We start from the raw sequence: 25,982 nt of genomic DNA on the forward strand, positions 1-25,982 counted from the left end.
TGAATGTCACCTCTTTTGAAACTCTATAGTGTTCACTTATTGATAGATGTGGTGTTGTTCTTAAGCAGACAACAGCTGGAATTCTTGCCATCTCATTTATTTCATGATTTTTTTTAACAAAATTAGACATTTCCTTAGGAGAATAATGAATCATTCAGCTACTCCCATTAGAGAAGATTGCACTGTCACAGTAATGGTTTCTTTACAGGAATTAAATGTATCAGAAAGACCAAACCATTTTTCCAGCTTTTCAAGTTTGTGTTGCAAAAAGAATGTAAATGCTGGGCAGTGTGTTCCCCTCTGTGGACACAGACCAAGCAGACAAACATATGGGATGATTACACAATATATTCAATAGGTATGCATGTTGGGCACATCTAACAGTCAAAGAAAAGAATCTGGAAAATGCAAAAGCAAAGGAACTATACTTGAAAGCACAATGTTTGTTTGTCTTCTCTCAAAAATACTGCACATGCCTCCTCTATATAGAGAGTTGGGCTCAAGTTGTTTGCCACTACACACGACAGACAGGAGACTGTTAAATTGGCAGAACCCTGTATTTTATAACCCAGGCAGATAAAATGCATTGCTTTTTCAGTGTAGCAACACAAATCACTTGCACACACAGGCTGCTGCTCTTAAATTTCAAGAGCTCTTGGAGCTGTGTTGTGTTAGTGGACAGCAAGAGAAGCATGTGTCTATTTTTGTGGAGGAAAAAAGGTTTTTATTTTTAAGCAGGCACATATTACCTCCTAAGATCAGATAGCTACAGTTGTGTGAAGACACTGTCATGCACAATAAAGGTTTAATTTTGGACTAAAAGAGACTTTCCACAGATGTGTCTTAAATGCACTTTTCCTGGGAACTCATGGAACTTACGTCCTCCCTTTGCGAGAACAGAGACTGGGAATGGTACATCCAAATAAATGTATGTGTGCACACAGGAAAAACAGGAATAAAAAGGACAAAAGAACAACCTAGTTGGAGCTTTATATAGTTAAGAACATGTTTGGTTTGACAATGTAAAGTGTTTTTTTTTGTAAAAAGTACCATTGTTTCTTATAGTTCATGTGATTTCCATTGACTTATTCTGTATGCTATATAATAAAAGTTAAGAAGTAGAACAAAAACAAGTTGCAGTTTGGAGCAAGTTAATGGTATTTCATTAACAAACTGTAAATAGTAACAGCATAAGCTAGAATGTGAAACTGCTTTCACAGGCCATAAATGCTTAATGCTTATTACCAATAAAAGTCAAAGGAGCATTTAGCAAAGCAGTTTACCAAACAAACATTAAATACTATAATGCATTAGATTCAGTGGACAGAATCAGGTTATTTAATTAACAATGAATAATCCATTAGGGCTTTATTCACTACAAATAATCTGCAGCTTCACACATTAAAAGAACTCATGAAAGCTGTGTAGTGGTGGAAGAACAACCTAGAGGTGCCAGATGTAGGAAGCCCCAGTGGGTGAAGAGTTCACATTGGCTGTTTCCATACTGATTTCTCTTTGCTCATGCAGGTCTATATTACCTGTCTTTCTGACAATTTAAGTAACCTTGAGAAATAACAATGGAAGTTTTTTTAAAAGTAATTATTTCAATTATAGTCTCAGTCATGTTCTTCTGATACAAGGCATTTAGTTCATCTTTAAAAAAAAATGCAATAAATGACTATTGAGGATAATATCCCATTTAAGATGTAAAATTCAGGGATAGAGTCTTCCCAATTAAACAGTGACATAAAATGAGCATTTAGGTTCGACTAGGATGCTTTCAGAGTCAAAATGGGCAGATTCTTTGGATCAGTGATTTTGTATTTCAATTGCAGTACATGTAAGAAACTATAGAAGATGACCTTTGTTCACCTATGCTATGAGACCAAATTATGCTGAGACTGTTGCATACTGTGACTGACCAGAAAAATGGGGTTTTAACCAAAGCTCCTCACAGAAATATTTCTCAAGAACATCCACTTGCATGTTTTTAACACATTCCTTTGTGAAGAATTCTTCCCTGAAATTCTTTTTTTTCCCCTGTGTATGTTGAAACTGTATGTTTACTTTAGACTGGGTATCCAATCTAAAGCTGAAGTTATGTCAAGTGAATTCCACCAGGAGCCTAGTTTGATAACCTGGAGCAGATAGGTATCTGCTCAATGCTTCTCAAAGGTAGGCTCATTCAAATAAATATATTAAGATTTTTCATGATTGGAAACTTGGCTAATTTAGCAACATGAAAGACTTATGTGGGTTGCATCAAAATCAAATCTTGGAATCATGAAGCTATATCATAAGATAAGGCTGGTTGTGTGTGCTGAAATTTTACAGGTGAGAGTAGTAATGGCTATCATATTGATTAAATAAGTCTGTAAGAATGGGACAGATACAGCTGGTATGAACTTCATAACTTCAGAGTTTGGAGTCTTATTTCACAGTCTTCCCTTTGATAGCATTTATGATCATAATAATCATGTGGTTAATCGTCTGTAATTCAATTACTGCACTGTTGTGAACATTAACAATTATGTAGCAGATCTGAAACACAGTGGGACAAATTGGCAGTATTCATATTTCAGTTAGTTACAGCCTATTGCATAATTACTACAGATAAGTTACTGTTTAATCCATAGCAACACAGGGAATGAACTACAACAATAATTATGTGGCTAACATCACCTCTTGAAATGAATAAAACATACAAACCCAAAATTATAGCAAGGTTACAAAGGACCTGGTTGAAGAAGGTGTTCTTGTCCTTCAAATGAATATGAGTTGTTGCCAACTTAGGTTTGTGTTGCTTTCTATTTCAGATCTTCATTTTTGCTCAAAATAATTATTAAAATATGTTTTGAAACATTTAAATTTTTTTTTTAGATTTACCATGATAAGTGTTTTCCACTTAAAGTAGCAAGGACTTATAACTCCCACCATGGCTTTTGTTAGCATTAAATAATAATTTTGGTTCACTAACATAATCCAGCTCAAGACCTCTTACACTGCTTTGGTCACTGGCCATCACATTTGGCTCACTATGAAAACAGCAGTGATTTGAGGTAGGGTGTCCACTGCTGTGTGCATAAACTGTGATGTATTGTTTGCCTTAATCAACAAGTTGCCACCTTCAGAAACTCCAATTTTTGACATTGTATCTCATTCAATGTCAGAGTAAATTACATGATTGATGTTCTAGCCTGTTTATCAAGGAAATAATGCATTCCCTTTCTAAAATCAATATTTAAGAATAAAATAGCCTTATGATAATTTATTTTATCAATGTAAGTAAAAAACACCATTTGCTGTTTCACCTGAAGAATTAACTGTTCAAAGATTAACAAAAAGGCAGAATTGATGTAAGTGACACCAGGCTTGACTAGCTCAGCATTACTCATATTGGCTCTCCTCATGCAAGAAACAGGGCAAAAATTAAACTAGTGGCTTCTGCTGAGCAGTGTGCAAAATAAAAGCCATAGCTTCCAAAGACGTGGGTGGTGAGCTGCTGTAGATACCATGAAAAGTAGTTGTTACACTTGGTTCTCCAACCTGAGGTAATTTCAGCCATGACAGTGTATTTTCCTTTTTCTTGATGGAAGAGCTAAAATGTACTTAATTACCTTTAATGCAAAAGAAACAACTATTAAAGTTCAAGTTGCAGTGTGTTTAAAAAGACCACGAGTAACATCTGAATTTTTATTTGGATGTTACTGCATTTCTACAATGCTGAAGGGTCAGAAGTACATCAGGACCACTGCACATCCCTCTGGTCAGAAGAGTTGGCCCTGCCAGTGACTGCACTCCAGGTGTTAATATTTCTGATGGAACTTTCCAGCTGCTAACCCAGTTTCCTTATCTGTTTGCATAGACTTGTGGCAGGTGGAGCAGTTGGTTTCACTAATGATTTACTCATGTTTGTTCTGCCCTTGGGCTTGAGCAGAACACTACTGAACGGATTCTGCCAACAGCATATAAACTTCTATCAACACCAATGGCTCTTGGAAAGGAATAATTTTTTGTGCTGAGCTCTTCTGTTTTCCTAGGTTTAATACAAAATTGAATCCATCTGATGATAACATGTTGCTATGACCTCATTTTAAGGAAGGTATAATTTTATTAGGATTCATTATTACAGTATTTATTTTTTAATTCCTGCCTGAATGATGTAAATTGAAAGCACTCTCTTCTAATTTGCTCCCAGCCACAAGACAAATTCTGAGTGATCAAAGGGTATTTAAGTGCAAGTATAACTGCTGAAGGCATCGGCCTATTTTCAGAACCAATGTGAAAGTACAAATATGTATGTACAACTAGTAAAACTCCCTTTATGCAGGAACATTCTCATGTTCTTAGATTTTCTTTACTGTGGTGTCCCCAGCTTCTTTCTGAATCCACTTGCAATTTTAGCAAAACCACTTCCCCTAGGTATAATTTGGAAAATACAAATCAGAATACAAATCTTAGAAGGTTGCTTCCAAGTTAGACGAGAACTTATCACTGACCTGAAAAAACTATGAGAGTTGTAAAGTCCTCCAACCTTTTCTTCTCTGAATTAAACCATATATTGTAAAGAAGCTTCTGATTTGATTGCAAAACATTGTAACCATATGTCAGTGAATTCATACAGAATGCTAATTCACCACATCAGTACAGTTACTGTTCTTATTCAGTAGATGAGATTTGAGAAATATGCTTGTCATTGATAGATGATTAGGATGTCACAGTCATCTAGGCTACAAATGTTAAGGACTTTTTTTTAATCTGTGACTTCTTTTGCAGAAACAAATAAATAAACTTTGAGGTTTTTTGGTATGTCCTCATCTTGCATATATCTCAGGTGTCTGTCAGCTCATAGCCTGAGTTAACCTGTGACAAAATAAACTTTTATTGAAAACAAAGCCTGAAGAAACTCTAATATGGGAATCTATTCAACTTCTGAGCTTCTTTAAAGCCATAGGTACTGTCTCATGTCCTATGTGATTGTCTCAAGATGTCGTCGCTGCTTAGTTTGTTGAGAAATCCGGTGACACAGGTTCCTCAATATTTTTCAACAAGAGACATGTCCCTTCCCCTTTCTTTTAGCTTTTTTCTAGATGTTACTTTAAAAATGGCACAGCTGAAGAAATCTAAACTTTGACAATTTTTAAAGTTATAATAGTCTCACTAAATGAAGTCAATATTATCAACTGTGATCTGAATTTTTTTTTAAAAAAATTGAGGTCTTGTTGAATATTCTATTTCTTTTATCAGAGATGTTTTTATTTGGGATATGGTTTTGCTGAAAAATATGGTCTTTACTTGTGATGCTCAAATTTTGTTTGATTTGCTCGCTAAATCTCAGAAATAATATAAAATTTTGTTAGAAAACACTATTTATGCCCAAAATAGATATACAAGACTTTAGAATGAAGGTTTAGACTCTGAAATCTCATCCTTGTTGTTATAACTTGCAAAGTGTAATTAAATACTTATTCAGTAACCAAACCAAAATCATCAAAGTTTGACATGCAATCAGGATTATATTGTTAACAGCTTATCCTGTGCACTGGAAGGAATCATTTCACTATTATCTTTGTCAGGACCTGTGTGATTAAAAGTTGGATGCACACACATTGTTCCATCAGCAACGTGCATGGTACCTTCTGAGCAACAGATTAAAGAACCTCTGTAATTTAAATACTTTTTTTTTCCTTCACAATGGGAATCATATAATCCCCTCTTATCCATTTTAATAAGCTGTGCTTTATGCTGATCTAGTCAGTGAATGTTTGATAAGGATTATAAAAATGTGTTGCATTTATGTTAAACCACCAACATTGCACTTTGAATCATACTTCAATGAAGTGTACAGAGACAGATGTATCCCCTCTCCTTCCTGTTTTCAAAAGTACTGATTCCTCATCTAAGATGACTGTATTGTAGCTTCCAATTATAATTTATGATTGTACCTACAATAACTGCTCCCCTGGCTAAGGATTCCAAATGTTTGGCTCCTCAGTGATGGTGGGAGGACAAAGAGTATTTACATTCAGACTGGTTGCTGTTGGCATTAGCTCATTGTCTGCAGGTAACACTATCAAATGAACCTCTTCAGTAATTTGCAGAGTAGCACGAGAACATTCGCCTCCCTTTTTATTTTTTCAGCTCAAGTGCCTTCAACTCACCAAAGTCTTTCTGCAAGTTTACTAACCTTGATTCTTTGTAAAAAGTGGTAGCTTTGCTTTACATTATTTCAGTGTTGGGTGCAGTCAAGTGCTCAGAGGGCCATGGAGATAGCATTGTCAAACATTATGAGTCTTGATCCAAAAATCTGATATGCAGAGAAGTGAATCAGGTAAAACTGCAGCTGTGCAAACTCCAAGATTTCTTGACAACTTGCCATGCTTTATTTGGCATATAATGGCTAATATCTATATTCGGCTATAATCTATTATTGAAACTATCAACATCGATATGGATTGATGTGGGTTTGGCTGTTCCACACAGTCCACCTTCCTGCCTGTGCCTGAAGGAGGAGTCTGGGCACTGGCTGCTACAGGGACTCTGAAGGTGAGGGAAATGTTAAATAGTGACTTATTGCTCAACAGATCTGACAATAACTTAAACAGAGCAATATCAGCATTGTTCTCTATTGTCATAGAGGAGATCTCAAACTTCCCTGCCCCTGCTCCCTCTGAGATAGTGGTGTGCCTGCAGACCCTGATGCTCTGTCCCTCCTGCTGCCATGATCCTCCCCACATTCTATGCCCAAAAACAGAAAGTGTAGCTCTGGGCTGAATTTTCTCAAGGTTTTGAGCATCTGTGAAAATGTGTTCTCTTCCATCATAATCAATACACATGCCATGAAGAGGTACAAAAATGGTTTCAGTACCTTCCTCTCAGACCATAAGTAAGGCAGGATGCTTTCACATGTATGCCAAGTAAACTGCTCCACAATAGTTTTGGGTTTCTAGGATCCAAACCTGTTCCTCTTTGTTTGACCATTTTCTCGCTAGAAGATTTTGCAAACAAGAGGGGGATTCCCAGCCTTGGATAACCTCAAGAGGCAAGAAGTGCTAGTGCAGCAAGAGAGCTGAGCATGTCAAGTGCAGTGATGTGCAAGAGCCTGGCAGAAACCTGCCCAGAGCTCCTGTACTCCCAGCCTTGGCACAGGGCATGGCACGGGTGGATGGCAGACTTGCTCTGCCAGTGTTAGTGCTGTAAGCCAGGCTACAGCACTGCATGGCTCTGCTTTGCACGTTGGCAAGGTGTTTTGGGACTGGGAAACTCTCCATCAGCTCCTTCTCAAACTGTGTGCAAGCCCTGGTCTCATTAACAAATGCCTTGTATTGATATACTGATATTTAGAGCCTTTGATGGGTTCTCAGCTTTTTTTTAGGGTTATGTCAATATACATTACCCCACAGTCTCACTAAAAAATCATTTTATAGCTGCTTGGGGTGAGATTAGATTACAAATTAAAGAAACTTTTCTGCTACAGCCAGCTGGTTTGCTTATTTCTATTCCTCAATCCAGTGGGTCAGGAGGCTTAGATTTCTCTAAGATTCAATTTTTTTTTCAGTCTCTTCCTTATTTTTGCCGTTTGCAGGATTTTTTTTGTTTGTTTATTGTTTTGTTTTTGGGATTTTTGGTTGGTTGTTTGGTTGATTTGTTTCTGTATTTTTTTTCTTGTGGATGCCTTGCACTGCTGCCCTTCAAGTGGAGAATTAAAAGTGAAGCTTGAAGAATGCACAAATGTCTTCTAGGTGAATCTGCTCATTGACAAGGAGGGAATTCACTCATGGATAACCCAAATAAACCCTAGATTTCATTGACAGCAATCCCAGAAGTCCAGAAGCTCTTGGATGTTGTTCCATGAGCTCCATCCAGAAGAGGATGCTATAACATCCTTTATACAAATAATTTATAAATTTAACAGCTATAAAAAAATGTGCTAACAATACATTTAATATCAAATAATCACAAGTCTGTGTAAATAAAACATGAGAAAGGAAGTCTAGATCTGTACTCTCTCACTTATATATGTAGCCTTTGCTAAAGTGCATAGGGCACTTCCAGTCAGCAAAGACATTCAGGTGATTTGATTGGTATATGTGAGTAAAAGACTTAGTATGAGATCCTGAGTTAATTTAAAAATGTATTTATATCACAACAGACTCTGTGGAACCAGTATTTCTGGTGAAGACCTATCTAAGCTGTAACTAATAATGAATAGATCAGCCATATCACCCTTGCCAGTCAGTCAAAAATAATGATTATTAGGTCTTCTTAATTTGTATGTGATTGCTTGGTAAGACTGAGCACTTAATTCTGTTTAAGAGATAAAGCTGTTACAGGGATATAGGACCCAAAGGATATGTATTAAAAGATGTTTCCATTGTAATGAAGTAAGCAAAAATCACTGCATCCAAAGCCTGTCTCATTCTCTAAGGCCTCTGGGGAAATTGCTGTCTTGTGTTCAACTTGGTGTTTATAAGCTGTGATGCCACAGACTCCCTTAGGGCCCAAACTGGTATGAAAAACACCATCCACCCCCATCCCGTGTTGTGCAGGAAGCAAAGGGAGAAACTGGAACTGAGCTGTCATTCCATGCCAGAAAGTGCTGGAAACTGGATTGTACCCACACTGTGCTCTCTTGGTGTGTGAAGAAGATTTTGGGTTTTGCCTAACACTCAGTCAAGGTGCTAGGATTATCCTTTCATGGCAAACCATGGCCTGCCCCTTGACTCCTGGTAGTAATTAGCAAGCACTTGACAGAAGATTGTCCTGTCAATGGAAATGGACCATGAACTTGTGAGCTGATTGAGATCTTTTCCTTCCACACCAACTCCCCGCACCCAGGAGTGTATGCTGTAAGCTCTGCTTGTAGCCACTGAAGGTCAGAGTGAAATTATCTGCTCTGGGTTTCTGTTCTTGTAGAGCAGTAACCCCTCCTGGGCTTTAGATGTGGTATTCTGTAATGACATTTGTAGCTTTCATACTTGGAGTGTCCACATATGCTGGAGCATAGCTTCCCTTAGGCTTGCTTCCCAAGGGAAAACTATTTTAACTAATTTTGTAAGTTTCTTGACTAATGCTAACAGTATTTTCCTCATCTTAGAGCATGCGGAGTTGGATTGAAGCTTACTTGTCTAGTACAAAAGATGGCATCATTAACATTTTAAGGGGCTCCTCAGTACCTCCAAGTTTTTATTGTAAAATGTACTGAGCATGTAGCACTCCTGACAGTGTGGTATAATAAACCAGCACTGTCAGCACTTGTGTGCAATGCCTTCACCCACTGTCACACTCAAGCCAGAGAAAATATGCTTTAAATGTCTTACGGGTTCTGAGTCTGGCTTACAAATTATAAGATTTTGTCTTAATATTACATTTCTTCTGTTTCTGTGCAAATAATAGATAGCTGCACCTGTATGGTTGGGGTGCAGGCATATGATGTGATAAATATATTAATGTAAATATATAGAAATAGTTTGAATAGGTATGGTTTGACTACACAGCAAAGGAGGGACGAACATAAGGGGTACAAATAATACAGCAATAATTTTGTGAAAGACATCTTGATTTCACTGATTCTCTCCATGCACAGTGCTTTGCTTTCTTTTCTGCAATTATCTGTAATATCTTTCTGAATTTTACTAGCAATGCTGCTGAGTTGTTTTATTTTTTTTTTCCTGGAATGACTTATAAAATACATCTTTGAAGTTTATGGGAGAACAAACAAAAAAACCAGCCAAACAAAATGGGGCTGTTACTGCCTGGGAAGTCATTTTGCAATGGATAAAAGGTCAGAGTAGCTTTTTTTCAGTGTATTTTCCTGTTGGGAATATATATCATCTATAAAGTGCTGCATCTGTGACCTTTTTGAGTATTTTATCAATAACAAAGAACTGAATAATTCTACCATTTTTGAAAAACCACTCATCTATATTTAAAGAGTATAGAAGAGAAAATATCTTCTCAGAGCTTTGGAGGAAAGTTGCGTATAATGCTGTTTCTTATGGCCATTATTAACTTCCACTTTTAGCTGAAGAGCTAAGTGGGTGTACAAAGCCTCCATGTTTTATGTAGAAGTAATTAATACAGTTGTATTCAGATTTAATTGCATTTTCTTATAAGTATCTATCAGTCATGAGCACAGGTGACCATAAGGGGCCCCAGTCTGGGGTGGGGTGCAGGGTATTATTGCCCAGTCTGTGCTGCCACATGAACACAGCTTTGTCTTAGAGCAGTCTGCCCAAAGTCTGCCACCATGAGGTTGCCCCAAACCCTGAGCTCCATCATGGCTTAAAGAACAAGCCCATCCTTAACCTAGGCTGCAGGCATGAAGACATAGAAGTCGAGATATACCTAAAGAAGACTTTTTCTTACTCTGTAGCAAAATAGGACACAACCTGATTTTAAAGATTTTTCTTCTGAAGTTCCAATAAAAACATTTTTAATCATACTGGAAGTTTTAATATTTAAGTTAAAGATATCTAACGATTGAATTAGTGGTAGAATGAATGAAGTCCGTGACTTTTCAGATAACTGATACCTTGAACTAATGGAAAAAAAAACCCCAAGTTTTCCTGGTCATGTAGTAAGACTTTTCCTCCTGTTTTGCACATGTCATGTTATACTTGATATTTAGGGTTTTTTTTTCTCTTGCATGTTTCTAGGAAGAGCATTCTGAGTACATCAGACAGAATACTAAGGAACACAGATATGCCAATGTGAAATTAGTGTCACTGCTGTGTAGAAAATGCTTGCACAAGTTCTAATTTGAGAACATAAAGGGTGTTGTTTGATTTATGGATAATGACAGTTAATGTGTTATAAATTAATAAAAATTTGGGACTAGATTTTGTTTCCTAATTTTGTATTTAATTTAACAAACTTCAGGCAAATTCAAAGGGGGACTAGAAGTCAAGATTCACCAAATACAAATGTGGAATGCATATTCTGGTCAGTAAAAGTCAGTGAATCTGAGTCATTTCTTCTCACTTCATCATTGAATTGACTGTTATATAAAATTATAAATAACCTTGTGACATCTGGAATCTAGCTGGATGCTATACAGGAATTGTGGTCCCAGCAGCTTTTGTGGAATAGCTGCAGAATACAAAATAATGAAATAAAATACCTTTAGTTACAAAGACTTTTTATAGCGTTCTAATGACAGCAGAGTGTAAATGAGCACTGAGACAATGTCAAAAACCTAAAGTCAAGGAGTGACCCTCCCAAAGCTGTTTAATGCTGTTTGACACAACGTCTTATTTGGTATCACTTGTCAGTGTTGCAAAACATTTTCCAGGCATCTTGAGATTGTTTTCATCCTGAAGCAGCATCTCTGCTGCAGCATTTTTTAGTAAACAAATCAGAAAAGTAACTAAAAAAATGTGTCAGTGCTATTGCTAGTCAAACAGAAAATTGTCAAGGAAGCCATTTAAAAAATAATTTCAGAATTCCAAGGCTTTGACTGCTTTTGATGGCAGAGTTGTAGAGGTAGTGATCGTTCACCTTGCTCTTGCCTTGAGTAGCTTTGTATTAGATGTCTGACAGATTCTGTCTCTAAAATCAATACAGAAAACTCGGGATGAGTATGTGCTGTGCTGACACAGTTAATCTGCACAGCCCAGAAGTAACTTTTTTTTTCTCTTCTGACCAGGAATATGGTATATGCAACATTTGCTTTCCTTTAATGTGGTACAACATGCTCTTCTTTTCCTAATCTCATGTTCTTTTATTATAAATAATTTGTAAAAGCAACTAAATTTCTATTCTCAGTTGTCTGTTTCAAGCTATTAAAAAGTACATATAGTCATGTAGGAGAAAACCTCACTTTGCTCACCATGTCTATGCATGTATAGATTCACTTATGTGTACGTTGTCTAGATGCCGCAGTAGCTGAGCAGAGGTTCGTGACATTACCATGAAAGATTGTTTGGTGCAAACACTGTCAATCAAGGAGTCTGCTGATTATCACCTCATATTTTTGGAGTCAAACTCAGAAGACCTCAGCTTGACTTGCTGATGAAGTCCTGTTTGGCTTCTCCATTCTGAGTCTCAAAATATTAATGGTGTGATCCAAGAGCCATTTAAATAATCCATGAGTGCTCTCTGTTGTGTAAATGTGAGATGTTCCACACCATGAGTGTCTTCAGATATTTCCTCTTTCTTTACCACTACTTCTGTGGCATAGGCCTGCCACTGGGTTTTCAGCTATCCTTTATTTTTTCCTCCCCTCGTACCCATGCAGCATAGGACTTCAGGCAAAGCACTGCCTGAAGCTGCAGTGGATGAGTCCAAGATGGAAACACTTATGTGGTATAACTTACCACTGTATACGTGCAGAGTCTTTGTATTTGCAGACCCCAGAGGTCTTGGTAGATGAGTAATTTTTTAGATAATATTATTTTCATTGCACCCAACCATAGTGTCAACTGTTTTAAATGCAGATTGGATTGTAGTGTTGTTTGCTTGAAAACTCTGTGAACAGTCAGTAACAAGGAAATACTTACATTCCCTCCTCTCTTCAGGGATTATTTAGTACTTAGTGTCTCAGAAGCTTAATAGAATCTTCCTTACCATAAATTTTAATAGGTTGGTACTGTAAAATATAAAAATGCCAATATATGTTTTCTAAATATTTAACAAGATTCTCTTGCTCAATTATTTAGATCACATTCAGAGTTCCTTTGAAACAAATTTAAAGTTTTACATGAATTTAACAAAGTACACAAACACAGTTTGTGTACTGACACTGCTGAATACAGAAAAAAATCAGTCAAACTTCCAAATTAAAATTCAAGGGTTTTAGGATTTTCAGTGATGTGCTAAATCAGATAAAAGTAAAGACATATTGGAAATGTTTTATTAATGTTTTGGTTTTCTTTTATTAATAATTTTTTATTTGTTTTCTTCTTTCTTGTATCAAGCATATTTTTCTGGTATTGTAGTTTTGCTGACAGCTCTTGAAATTAAAATGGAAAATTTAATCTGGGCCTGTGTACATTGAGAATTTTAGATCACAGGCTTAATCTCAGAATATTTTACTCTTTTCAAAAGAATATTTTAGTATTTGCAAGTCACATTATTTGGGAGCAAATCTATGATTTCTCTGTAATCAAAGGAGCAGTCTGGAGGAGTCCCTGTTTTGTTCTTGCTTCCAAAGAAAGCCATGAACAGGGATCTTTCCTTGTGAAACTTGGTTCAGTGACCAGGGCCACTCAAAAATGCAGGTCCCCCGGGTCACAGTGTAAACCCTGACCTTGAGATGGAAAAGGCCTGAATGTTCCTGCCACTAATTTCTTCTTTTGCTCTGTAAAGTGGAGGAAAATATGGCCCAGGTCCTCACTATTTTTACTTTCTTCCCTGTGCTCCGTTGCAGCTCTCAAGCAGAGTTTAATGGCAATCTTTACTGCCCTTGTCAAAATTCATAATTTTAAAACAATAGGGGAAGAATTATCAGGGGAATAAGTGTCTGGCATGGAGCAATTTTGCTTCCTTGCTAGAGAAGGAGAATCCAGGACATTTAAAAATATAAACCAATTCCTACCAGTTATTTTTCACTTCAAGACAGTAAGGCAACTTCTAAAGCCCATCAAATGCCTGATGTGAGCTCTAATGAGTTTTGACCTTGCCTTTTACACAAAAAGCTTTGCAGACTTCCTGTGCTCATTGAAGAATGTGGTATTTTCTGATGCAGATTTTTTCAAAACCACTCTATAAAATCCCTGTGGACACAAGCGCTACTGATATTCATGCACTAGCATTTGAATCTTCCTAGAAATGCAGTTTTTTAGCTCAGTTTTTACTCCCTGCTATATTCAGGAGGTGAGTTAATCTGTGACTGCATTAACATGAGGCTACCATCACAAGGATGTAGTTTTTTCTTAGTGGCCCAGAGTTTTCCAATGTCCTCGTAGAATTCAGATGAGACAGAATTGCTTTATTCCCCTTGATCAGGAATTCTGGAAAGAGAGATGGACCTGAGCACAATATCACACATTTAAAACACCCACAGACTTATTTAGTACTTACTGACAACTTGGGCGTCCACAAAAATCTTTTGTCTTGAGATGCTGTATAGAACAAGTGCTATCCAAACAGTGTTTGGAAAGTCAAGTCTTCCAACAGCTGCAGTGACAAACTTCGGGATGAAACTAACAGCCCGTATGAGAAGTTTATTTTCAAGGAGCTGAGTGCTGGAGGGATTTGCTGTATCTGTGCTTTTTCATCTTCAAGGTACTGGCTTTGTGATTTTACACAGCATCAGTAAATGACATGCAATGATGGATCTAAATGTAAGGTATAAACATACATAGAAAAGGCTGCCACCTGTTCCTAGGAGCTTGGTTTAAAGAAGGAAAGCCAACTTTCCTTGCGCTAGTGGCAAACCCTCTCCACACGTTAACCCCATTTTGCATTCCACTATGGAGAACTGGGAGGAGTCTTTTAAAAATAATTGGTCAGGAACGAAATAAAGTCAAATGAAATAAACGCTGCATCTGAGAACAGTTTATCAATAAAGAAAAAGAAAAAAACAAATTAAAAAGGAGTTACCCCAAACAGGGCGCTCCCAGCGGAGGTAAGGGAGCGCTGTCCGCGTCCGAAGGCAGGGCTGTGTGTGCTGCCTGCCAGGGCCAGAGCCTGGCGGGCTGGACATGAGGTGAGGTTGTTCGGGCAGGAGGGCCGGGAGCCTGGACAGGGTCCTGGGGAGGATCACGGTGGTGGGCAGGCTGGGAGGCAGCCAGGGCTGGACACAGGTGGCTCAGGCAGGGGCACAGAGAAGAAACAGGCAGGGTGCTGGTCAGGGACACAGGGAGGCAGGCCGACACAAAGGCGAGCAAGAGCCAGCGAAGGCAGGGGAGACAAAATGCAGGCTGGGGCCAGGGCAAAAGTGTAAGGCTCAAAAAGCCCCTCAAGCCCCTTGTTGAAAAGCAAGTTTCAACAAGCAAGTCTCAAAGAGCCCTCAAATCACCAAAGCCACAAAATCAAAGGCACAGCCCCAACCCAACAAAACTCAAAAAAGTTTCGAAAAGCCCCCGAGGCTTTTGATGCAATTACTTTTTATGCTCCTGGCTCCTCCCAAAGCCTGCTTGCTGACAGGACACCATTGCCCCAGTCCAATGTCCCACTGCCGTCCATTGGTAGAGACCTTTTGCCATCTGATTGCAGAGTGTCTCTGGGGCACAGTCCCTGGTGTGCCCTGCTGACTGCCTGTCCCATCCGAGATGTGAACTCATTCCAAGCAGTCCCTCCAGAGACAAGGCTTTCCTTCATCTTCTCCCAGGTGCCTCCTGGACATGGCACATGTGCAACCCCTCCCCCACAGGCCTCTGACAACCAGGGCTGAGACGAATAAATTGGTTCCTTACACCCCAGAAGTGGATTGTCTGGGGACGGGTGACATGAGTGTGGAAGGAAGGTGAATCCTCATCAGGGATGGAGAGAGATGGCAGATGGGTACTTGGAATATGGGTGTGACTATTGTTGAGATGATCATGAATAAATTCAGATTGCACTTTGCGTTCTGGATAAATTAACTCCTCAGTGTCAGAGGGGATCTTTTCTAGCTGACAGGAAATTGTGGAGGTAAGCTCAGGCAAGCTGTTCCTTGTAAGACACAGACTTTTGCCTTGCTGGAACTCACTGTCTACTTGCAGGAGGAGTAGGGGAACCAAATTCAGACCAAATTCACTTTAGTATTATCTAATTCATCTTAGAAGCTATAATTTTGTGCTTTGGCAGGGTAATTTAGTCCTGTGCTCACTGGGACTGCTCTCCATGTCTCCCACTGTCACAAAATTGAGATCATCTGTTTAATCCTCAGTGTTATGACAGACAAGGAGAAATTTCAGTGTAAGGTGGGAAGTGGAACATTGTTCTGTATGAAGAAATATAGGCCTATATTATAGGCCCATAACTATAGTTATATTACATTAATAATTGAAAATATCTGAAATACCACATAGGGTTAATCCCTAGAGAATTGTGTGGTGCAACTTGTTACTGGGCTGGCCCTGTACAGGTTTAAGTAGCATAAAGCAGTCTGTTTGCTTAGGGCTGAAATGTAAACCCTTCTCTAGTGAATAGGACAAGCTGTAAAACACCTCTTGCAGTGCTACTCATGGGCTGGGAGTGTGTGTGTGAAATTATAGAATTTCTGTTGGAAAAGACTTATAAGATAATAGAGTCCAAGTGTTAACCCAGCACTGCCAAACCCATGACTAAAACATGTCCCCAAATGCTGCATCTACACATCTAAATCTCTCTGGGGAGGGTGACTGCACCACTGGCCTGGGCAACCTGTTCAATACTTGACAACCCTTTTGATGAAGAAGCTTTTCCTGATATCTAATCTAAACCTCCCCTGGTCCAACTTGAAGAAATTTCTTTTTGTCCTAGAATCATATTGCAGAATTATTTGGGTTTGAAGGGGCTTTAAATCTCATCCTGTTCTACCACCTGCCGTGGGCAGGGACACCTTCCACTATCCCAGGCTGCTCCAAGCTGCATCCAACCTGGCCTTGAACACTTCCAGGCATGGGGCAGCCACAGCTTCTCTGGGAAACCTGTGCTAGTACCTTGGCACCCTCATGGGGAAGAATTTATTTGTAATACCTAATCTAAGCATGCTGTCATTTTGAATAAAGAGAAGCATCCCTACACATCCTGGTATCCCCTCCTTCAGGTTTCACAGAGGACATGGCAGTTTCTTGCTGTTCAGAGAGGTTGAGGAGGTTTAATTTTGTAGTTATTATAATTTGGGGCTTTAAGTTGTGTAATCCTTTATTAATATTAAGCATTATAAAAATCATCTGTATAAATGCTAATGTATAAAACTTCAATTAAAGGAGCAAATATAGCATTGTGGAAATTTCAGTGCAAAAAAAGCAGCTCTCATCTACTTTTCTGGTTTTGACACTTGTAGCAGTGATCACTTTTTTTTTTTTTGCTTACTCATTATTTATGTTGTATATTTTACTTATTACTAAACCTCTGTGAATTTGTTATTTTTTCCTTTTGAGAAGCAGACTGTTTTTCCAGTCGGGAAGAAATGAGAACCATATAGTGTTTATTCAAAGAATTGCTGAAAAGAAAGATACAGGCAGAAAAATCCAAACCAGTAAGAAAGCCAGGAGGCTTACCACCACAAATAAAATTTTACCTCATATATAAAAGTGCATGTGTGTCTCTTGGGTCAAATCCAGTGCACACTTTGTGGTTTGTTAGTTCCTTTGATGTCAAAGGGACCAACTCTAGCTGTTGAAAATAAGGTAAGAATTATAATCTACTGCTTCCAGAAACTCCATCAATTCTGTATATCCCTGGGCAAGTTGGATATTTTGAGGCAACTGGAAGACCAATAGCTGGCCTCTATTTTCACTGCTAGCCAATCTGATTGTATAACTTGTACAAACTGTATCCAAGGAATCCTGTTGAATATCTGTTCTGCTCTGTTGCTGTTCACTTCTGATTACTTGTAATATTATAGATTTATTCTGGATGTGACTGCAAGTTGCAAGACAATATATTGATTCAGAATACCTGGTAATAAAACAGTAATTGCTTTGTTTTAAATTAAATTAAAATTAAGTGACCATACTCATTTTAGAATCCATAGTATTTCATAATTTCTAGTGGTATCATGATATGAAATAGAAGAGACTCCACAGCCAATTACCCTTACATAAACAATAATCCATGTTGTATTTCACAAACAAATCAGGAAAGCTGATCTTACCAGAAATGCATTTGATTTGAACAAATGTTCCCTTTCCAGGGAAAAACAGAAAAAATAGTATGTACCTTTGGAATTATCTGTAGATACTTACATATCTTAATGGAAATTATTTTTACTTCTGTTTATATAAGTATGACTCAGTTTTATGCTAAACTAATAAAGCTGCTTGGAATTAGATATATTCTATAGTATTTTTATGAATACAAATGCAATATGAAAGCAGTAGTCTTGAGTAAATAATGGGTTTTTCACTCATTACCATATTTAACAAGTAGAGGGGAAAAAAAGCACTGCTTCCAGACCTGAATTATGGTGTTCTGCTGGAAATAGGGCCTGATGCATTTTTCTACTTTCAAAGATTAAATTCCCTGTGGCACACAAACTGCATATTTTCTGAATTGTGGACTAATTTGCATTTTTAAAAACATCTGTTTATGAATATCTTTGTGATAATAATTACTATTTACAAAGTTTTAATCAGGAGAGTGAAATTTTTAAATGAAGATTACTGGAGGGAACAGATTTTACCTTCTGGTCAGCATTGCCACAATTTATTCTATAGTCTGCCAGTTCATTTCCCCCCATCCCTACTTATTTTGTCTCCATTTTAATCACATTTCCTTTCTCATTTTAGGCTTTTTCTCCTGTTACCAGTGGTGGCATGAAAACCCAGGCTGAAGCTCCTGTTTTACTTGGTAAACAAGAAATTATCTGAGAGGGGATGAGAGGAAGGGTTTATTGGGGTGGGGGGATGGGAGTTTGCTTTTAAGAAGATTAATTTCTTTAGTAAAATTGGAGGAACACAGGAACCTGATGTGACTGCTGCACAAAAGATAGTCATGTACTGAGTAAGGAATTGTCAGTGGCAGTGTAGCTGTTTACAGTTACCTAGTCAGAATCCTACCAGCTGCTTCAGAACCTCTACATGAGAAAAAACCACATCCTATAGCCATACAGAGCATCAGAAAAATCTAATAATGGGGCTTGACCTTCAAAGCAAGAAACAATAACTAAGCAGCTTTAATTGTTTTTCTTCTTCAGCTCCTCAGTGTGGGGAGGACTCTACAAAAGATGCCCTGAGCCAGTTTTGCACAAACAAGTGGAAAATCTCATTAGATTTTAACACGTTGAAGGAGATGCGCTTTTTTTATAGTATAACCATTTTCCTTTCAGACCCCCCAGCATCATAATCAATTAAACACCACAGTCCTGACACTGATTCACAGAAAGGTTAGCATGAAGTGTTTTTGCAGTGTAGAAAACATATCCTCAAAAGTGATGGAAAGGGAGTTTTTTCTATGTGAGAATCAGTCCCAGTGTTATATGGCACTCCCTTGATTTGCTGCACATTTTTTTTTGTTTTGCAGACACAGGACCTAAGATTTCTGGAAGTGAGTGGGAAAAACAAGAGGAAAAGTCTTTGGCTTTTTTATCCATGGGAAGATGATGGGAAGAAAGATGACCTTGCCTTCATCCTTCTCTCCCCCTCTTCACTTCCAACAATTTTGCTAACACTGTCTGATTAGTATAAGACAAAATACTGTCACAGCCAAGAGGCTGGAAATGTAGTATGTTACTTAGCTGAGTAAAATAGGCTACTGCTCTGTCCTTCTTGGAAAAGAAAAAAAAAAAAAAAAAAAAGAAAAAAAGAAAAAAGAAAAAAAAGAAAGGAATCTTTAGGTTGACCAAGTCAAGATGGGCAACTTGGATAGAAAGCTTAATGAAAATTCTATAAATTTCAGATGTCAAATCTCTGTTCTCTTTCTCTTTTTACACAAAGGCAAATGTACTAATCCTTATCTCTGCCTGTCTTGTGCATTGTTATACCCTGTTCAAGTGGGTAGCACTGATGCAGAAAGCTCTCCATCTGTCCTAATTAAGACAGGCTGTACAAAACATCATTAGGTGGAACAAAGCAAAGCATCTACTTGCAATGCTGTCTGCAAATCCATTACATAACTTGAGTCCTTTAGCCATCAGTTACCTTGGAGTAAAACACTTGAGGCTGACAAGCCCTTTGTGGTGGTGATGAAGCAATGTGCTGTAATCCTGAGCTGTTACCACAGAATTTTTGCTAAACAGAAATAACCAAAGTAGAGTGAAAAAAACTTATATGCTAAGTTTTCTTTCTTTTAACTCATTCTCTATGGTTTCTCTACTGCACTTAAGAGATTTGTTGGATAACGTGTGGTAGCTCACTGAACAACATTAACATCAAAATTGTGCAGCTTTTTCTTATTCTAATGATGGAAGTGACGGATGAAATGTTTTACTTTGTTTTTTAGATGTTCTTGTTTTTCAGCTTCTAGAAAAAATGCACTTTAAAGAATGTATATTTTATTCAGAGGAGAAAGAGTGGAAAAATTTTGATTCACCTTTCCATGTGTGAGAATTCATTTCAAGGTTGTGGACTTTGGCCCAGTAGTGGTTCAATTTGAAAAGTAACTCAGAGGTGGGCAAGAATTTTCTTCCATTAGGGATATGTAGTTGAAAAGTACATTCCCAGATTTTCTTGTTTATTTTTGTTGTTGTTGTTGCTGTTTCCTCTTTTTTCCAATGAGGAAATTTGAGTACAATTGAAATATTTCCCATTTCATACAGCTAAAGCATTTTTGTTTTTTTTTCAGTTGTGCATTTATTTGTATCTACATGGGAATTCAGATTGAAAGGAATACTTTATTACTTTTTCCTCTTCAATGGAAAAAATGTTAACATCAGCTTTTAAAATTATGTGGACTGACTTCCAGCAGCACAGACTCATTTCTAACCTGCACAGTGGACTCTAGGACTGCAGCAGGGTGAAGGAATTCCCCCACAGCCGCTCCTCTCTGGCACTGAAAAGTATCAGTGGCTGGCTGGTGATAGAAGAACATAAATAATTTCAGAATTTCCAAACTTAATATTGTCTGGAAACCCAGAAGAAAATGTAGATAGACGGATTAAGTTTTTATTTCTTATGTAAGAAAGAAATATTAAAATATTGGCATTTTTGTTTGAAACTGGGACATTGCACAGCTCACCACAGAGGAACAGCAGTCTCCCCACAGTCCCCCTGTGGGAGAGGTCAGTACTGGTAGCTGTCACCTCCCATCCACCTTACAGGCTATTACATTTGTCTGCAGAAAAGAATCACCTGAAAGGCTCAGCAGCATCATCTCTCCCAAATTTCCTCTTGCATTCTGTGTTTCTTGGGCTGAGCATCATGAAGTTGCCTGCCTATTTTTATTGTTGTTTTTTTTTTTTTTCTAGTTACCACAGCTGTGACAGCACAAAACCCCAGGCAAGGCAATGCAATTAAGAAGTTTTAAGGCCTCTCCAGGAGCAAACAAGTACCCAACTTGGCATACATATATGTTATTAATTTCTCAGACTTTTTGTTCGTTCTGCTGCTCCTGGAGCACATTCCACTCGTGGCAGTTTTCCTCTGCAGCCTAACACAGCGTCCTTCAGCCCCTCTTGTCCTGAGACAACGGGGAGCCTTGTCTGCACTTAGTAGAATCAAGCATTTCTAGAGAAAGAAAGAACCCCCTGATGATAGAAGGAAGATTTAGCAGGAGAAATAATTTAAGATAGCAGTGAAAAGAGTAGGAGGGGCACAAAGAGGAAAGATAAAGGCAAAGGAAGGGACAGGATCAAAAGAGAGGGGAGATGACAAGCGAGAGCAGAACTGTGAGGGCGAGAACAATGGAGATGCTGCAGCAGCACCGGAAGACTCTAAAAAATGTTGAGCCTTGATACGTCCAGAGTTCAACTTTCCTTTAGCAATGCATGGAACAGTATGTCGAGATGGAGTTTCAGCATCTACATGTAACAAAGCAACCACTTTTATCCATTATTTAAACACAAGGTGTCAAGATCCACAGTGCAACTTTGCCCGGTACAAGGGCAGGTGTCTTGTTTCCTTTGCTATGTCTGCACGTGTCTCTTGCAGCTGCATGTTGCAGAAATAATGCAGGACCAGATGCACAAGCTCTGTCACACAGGACCTGCATCAAGTCCTGCCTGTTCACATATGCCCAAGATATTTCTGTGAAAGCAATAGGTAGATTGGGTATCTGCCTTTTCATACTAAGATTTAAGAACATAACCAGTACTTGATTCTTTGTCTTTTAAGATGCCATTTAACTTTCCCAAGCAGCTGATTACACATCAGGAATTGGAGGACAGCAGGGTGCTTTTTGTCTTATCTCTGTGATTTATGGTTGAGCTTTCAAGCCATTGGATTCAGACACCTGAAACCCTCACTCATCTAACCAGCTCTAAAGAGAAAAGTGCTTCGGGTTTTGATGTATTCTAAAAATACACATTTTTTTATTATGAAGCACAAATTTATTATAATGGCTTTCAGATCCCTAAGGAGAAGCTTTTCCAGCCTGCTACACATATTGGTAATATAATACAATATATTTTCCCTTATGGCTTTGAAGTGCAAGTCTCAAAAACTCAAATTGGAAAGATCTGAAACTTGCAAGTCACTCCGTGGAGGTGATTTGTGTTGTAAAGCCTGCAGACTGCATTGTCTGTATTGGATGGGAAACAGCACCTCAATATTAGCAAAGTTGAGACAAGGAGCATCCAATGGTTAGTTTTATAAATGTTTTGTTCCTTTTTGGAGCTGTGCTGCTTTTGCATAAATTGACATTTAGTGGGGAGGGAAAAAGCCACACACGGGAATGATTTCTCAGAGAGAAGCAGCTAAGATCTTCCTCTGTGCCTAGCAAAAACCAATAGCTGTCCAGCTCTAAAAATTGACAACCTACTGAACCATTTAAAAGCTGGGTCCACATCCGTGAGATTCACATTTTAAAGACAGGCAAGCCCGGGAAATCTCTCTTGCCTTCGGAAGAGGTAACCGGGTGCCGGTCGGGCCGGCCCTGCGCGGCCGGGCTGGGCCGGCCCCACGGGCCCGGCCGAGATTTTCTGCTCCCTGAGGGGCTGTGGGCGGGCTGCCGAGCCCCTCAGCGGGGAGTGCACCGGGCCCCGTCCTGACGGGCGGCTGGGGCCCCTTCGCTGCGGGGCCGGGCCCCTTCTCGGCAGAGCCCGCCGGTCCTTTTTCCTGCAGCACTGCCGGGCCGTGCCAGCCGGGGGCTGCATCGGCGCTGGGAGCGGCCCCGAGGCCAGGAGCGGCCGGGGGCTGGCAGTGGCTGCCACCAGCCCAGTCCAGGAGTGGCCACGGGGCCGGGACTGCGGGGCTGAAAAATCAGCGTGACCAACGCTGCGCAGCCATTGCTGCCTCAGCGTGGCTCGCAATGAACTTTGTTTGTTTGGCCGCTTTTAGCCAGCCATGGTGCGCACAGAAGGACAAAAATGGCAGCAGCAGCTTTTCTTGTTTCCGGAGCTCGGCATGAAGAAAAGCGCTGAGCCAGCTGGCACGACGGTGTCGGCAGAGACCCCGTGAGCAGCAGTGAGGCATGGAGAGCGATCTCCCCAATGCACAGCCTGGATGAGATCAGCTTTTCAGTGCTGCAAAACTCTATAAAAACTGTTTCAGTTGATAAAGCTTGAGAACAAATGAACCTACGAATTCTCTCCCGAATCAGGAAAAGGAAAGGTGAAGACACATAAGGAAAAACAACATGGGACACTGCGGTCAGTAAAGAAGGAGTCAAATTCTAGTTGGGAAGGTTTTGAGGAGAAGCCTTGCTCTTGAGCTGAAATTCTCTTTGTAAGGCTGTGGTGAAGATACATGTTTGATATATCAGACTTTTTTCCCCCCTGTAATTCATGAAGTGCATGGGGGGATGCAGCAGTCACCTGTAGCCCATGAGAAAAGAGCACTCATGCTGGAGCATGTGGATGCTGAAAAGCTGTAATCTAATGAGAAACTTGACCAGAGAGAGATGAGAAACTTTGCCCCAAGGATAGAAGAAGAAAAGCCTCTGTTCTCAGACATAAAAAGAACTTCTTTTTTTTTTTTTTTTTTTTTTTATGCCAGAACAGCTCATCCTTAAAATAGTACCCCATAAGTTGACATGGCCCATGGAAGCAGCTTTGGGAAAGCTGCAAGGCATGGGAGGGACTTTGACACTGCAAACAGATTTTCCTTTCTCAGGTGGCTGATTCACTGTGACATTAAACCACAGGAGAACTTTTTCTTATGGAGAAGTCTCCATGGCATGGCGAGAGAAACTCCTCTCCCTACAAGAACTGATGAAAGACTATTGTAGAGGTGGTAGCTGATTGAAAATCCCAGGTTTTGTCTCGATGTTGTCAGTTGGGAAAGAAAAGAGGTTGTGGGAAGAGGAGGAGAAATTTTATGAAGGTTTTATACTGATTCTTACTATTCTTTTAGTTCTGTTAATAAAGTTTCCTTTATACCTTTTGAGCCTGCTTTGCCTTCCTCCTAATTCATATCTCACAGCAGGAAATGAATAAATAATTCTAGTAGGGGCACTAGTAATTTTAGCCAGCACTAAACCCACAACATTATTTGGTGCATTGGCTGGGAAACTCAAATTGGTGAACCTAAACCCCTACAGGAGAATAATTTGTTTTATATCTGATTCTCTGTGGTGACTGGCATGGCACTGTGTGATTCATCACAATATGACGTGACAAGAAACACACCTCAAAGATACAATATTGTTATCAAAAAAAGAGGAGCCCTTTTGGCATTAAGAAAATATAAGGACAAAGTCTATAGGTATACATGCGTGTAGCTCTCATTGGAATTAAATGTCACTTCTGTTAGATAAGAAGTGAATAATGTAACAGCTTTAAATTGTCAGTGAAAAGACGGGACAAGGTTTATCAAGGTATACTGAGTGAAGTCACCTTCCTGGGACCTGTGGGTGCCACCAGCCTCTCTGAGGGGATTGGTAGTGACACTATCCTTCAGCTCTTCTCAGAGGGACCCCTGCACAGAGCCCACACAGACACACTTCTTCCCCCTCAACAATTCAGGTAGAATTCATAGATCTTTCCAGAGCATGTGCTCAACATGCTGGAGGGGCTGGAGCACTCCTCCTGTGAACAGAGGTTGAGGAAGTTGTGGTTGTTCAGCCTGAGGAAGGCTTCAGGAAGACCTTATGGTACCTTCCAGTACCTAAAGGTGCTACAAGAGAGCTGGAAAGGAACTTCTGATAAGGGCATGGAATGATAGGACAAAGAGGAATGGCTTTAAACTGAAAGAGGCTAGGTTTAGATTAGATGAGGGGGAGTACCACTTCACTGTGAGGGTGGTGAGGCACTGGAACAGGTTGCTCAGGGAAACTGTGGATACTCTGTCTCTGGAAGTGTTCAAGGCTAGGTTCATTGGTGCTTGGAGCAACCTGATCTGGTGGGCATTATCCCTGTGCATGGCAGGGAGTTGGAACTAGGTGATCTTCAAGGTCCCTTCCAGCTCAAACCACTCTGTGATGGTCTAAATACTTCCTGTCCCCCCCACTATGCCTACCTGCTCTATGGTTCTGGGAATGGCCACCTTCAGCAGTCTGATCATGGAGGCCCAAGGTGCAGCTGAGAAGTTGAATTTACAAAATAAGGTCACAACCAGCAAGGTACCTCATGGGACTCAGCTGTGGGCTGGAGAAAGGAAGAATCTGCCTGGGATCTGGGGAGCACCCCTAGAGCCATGGCACTGCAGGACATCCCTGCTGCCCAGGGTATGGCTGTATTGTCTGGAAAACCATCCACTTTCCAGAAAAGAAGAGGTTTTCAGCTGCATTAATTTGCTTTGCTTTCAGTGGAGTTTCCTCGAAAGGAGAGCTAATAAGTTGGCAAGCCTTCAAGACATTCCAGGAAATACAGCATGTTTCTAATTCATATAATTGAAGCATCTGAGAAGTTTGAAAAAAACTCATCCCAGTGAAACCATTTCAGAGGCCTTTGGGGGACAGAGGATGGCTTAAACCCCAGCTCCTGCTATAACTTTGTAGTCACTTCTCATTATGTACTTCCCTGTTGCTGCTTTGAAAGCCCACAAAGTTACTGGCAATGTTTGTGTTCCTTGTCTAAGTTGCTTTTATTAGATCTTCTGTAAACACTACCTCTAATAAGAACATTTTCCAGAACATATTTGGGAAGCAGACAAAGAAGTACTGGGATATTTCTGTGAAGACACACTTTTGGCAGCACTGAGCCAGGCCAGTGGCCAGGAGCGGGCGAGGGACAGGTGAGCACATCAATTCCACTGCTGCTGGGGAAGGAACCTTGGCATCAAACACCACAGGGTGTCATTAATTAATTAACTGCCTACATCAGAAGGAGAAACATTTCTGAAAGTTAACTCAAACTGGGATTGTCAATTTGTGTT

At 39.5% G+C, this 25,982-nt stretch overlaps 1 protein-coding gene across 2 annotated transcripts in view; it reads right to left on the reverse strand.

Annotated features, from left to right (window-relative positions):
• GAB3 (GRB2 associated binding protein 3) overlaps positions 1 to 25,982 on the reverse strand; it is a 774,285-nt gene that overhangs the window by 387,824 nt on the left and 360,479 nt on the right. Inside the window, exon 1 of one of the 2 annotated variants that reach the window (XM_086850702.1) lies at positions 22,489 to 23,134. The exons of the other annotated variant lie outside the window; for it this stretch is intronic. Within the exon in view, the coding sequence (XP_086706828.1) occupies positions 22,489 to 22,515 (27 nt within the window). The 5' untranslated portion in view covers positions 22,516 to 23,134. Of the gene's footprint in view, positions 1 to 22,488; positions 23,135 to 25,982 lie in introns of those variants that run through there. 2 annotated transcript variants of the gene reach the window in all.

Source organism: Cyanistes caeruleus, chromosome 14 (genome assembly GCF_971803275.1).
Source record: "Cyanistes caeruleus chromosome 14, bCyaCae1.hap1.1, whole genome shotgun sequence".
NCBI lineage: Eukaryota > Metazoa > Chordata > Aves > Passeriformes > Paridae > Cyanistes > Cyanistes caeruleus.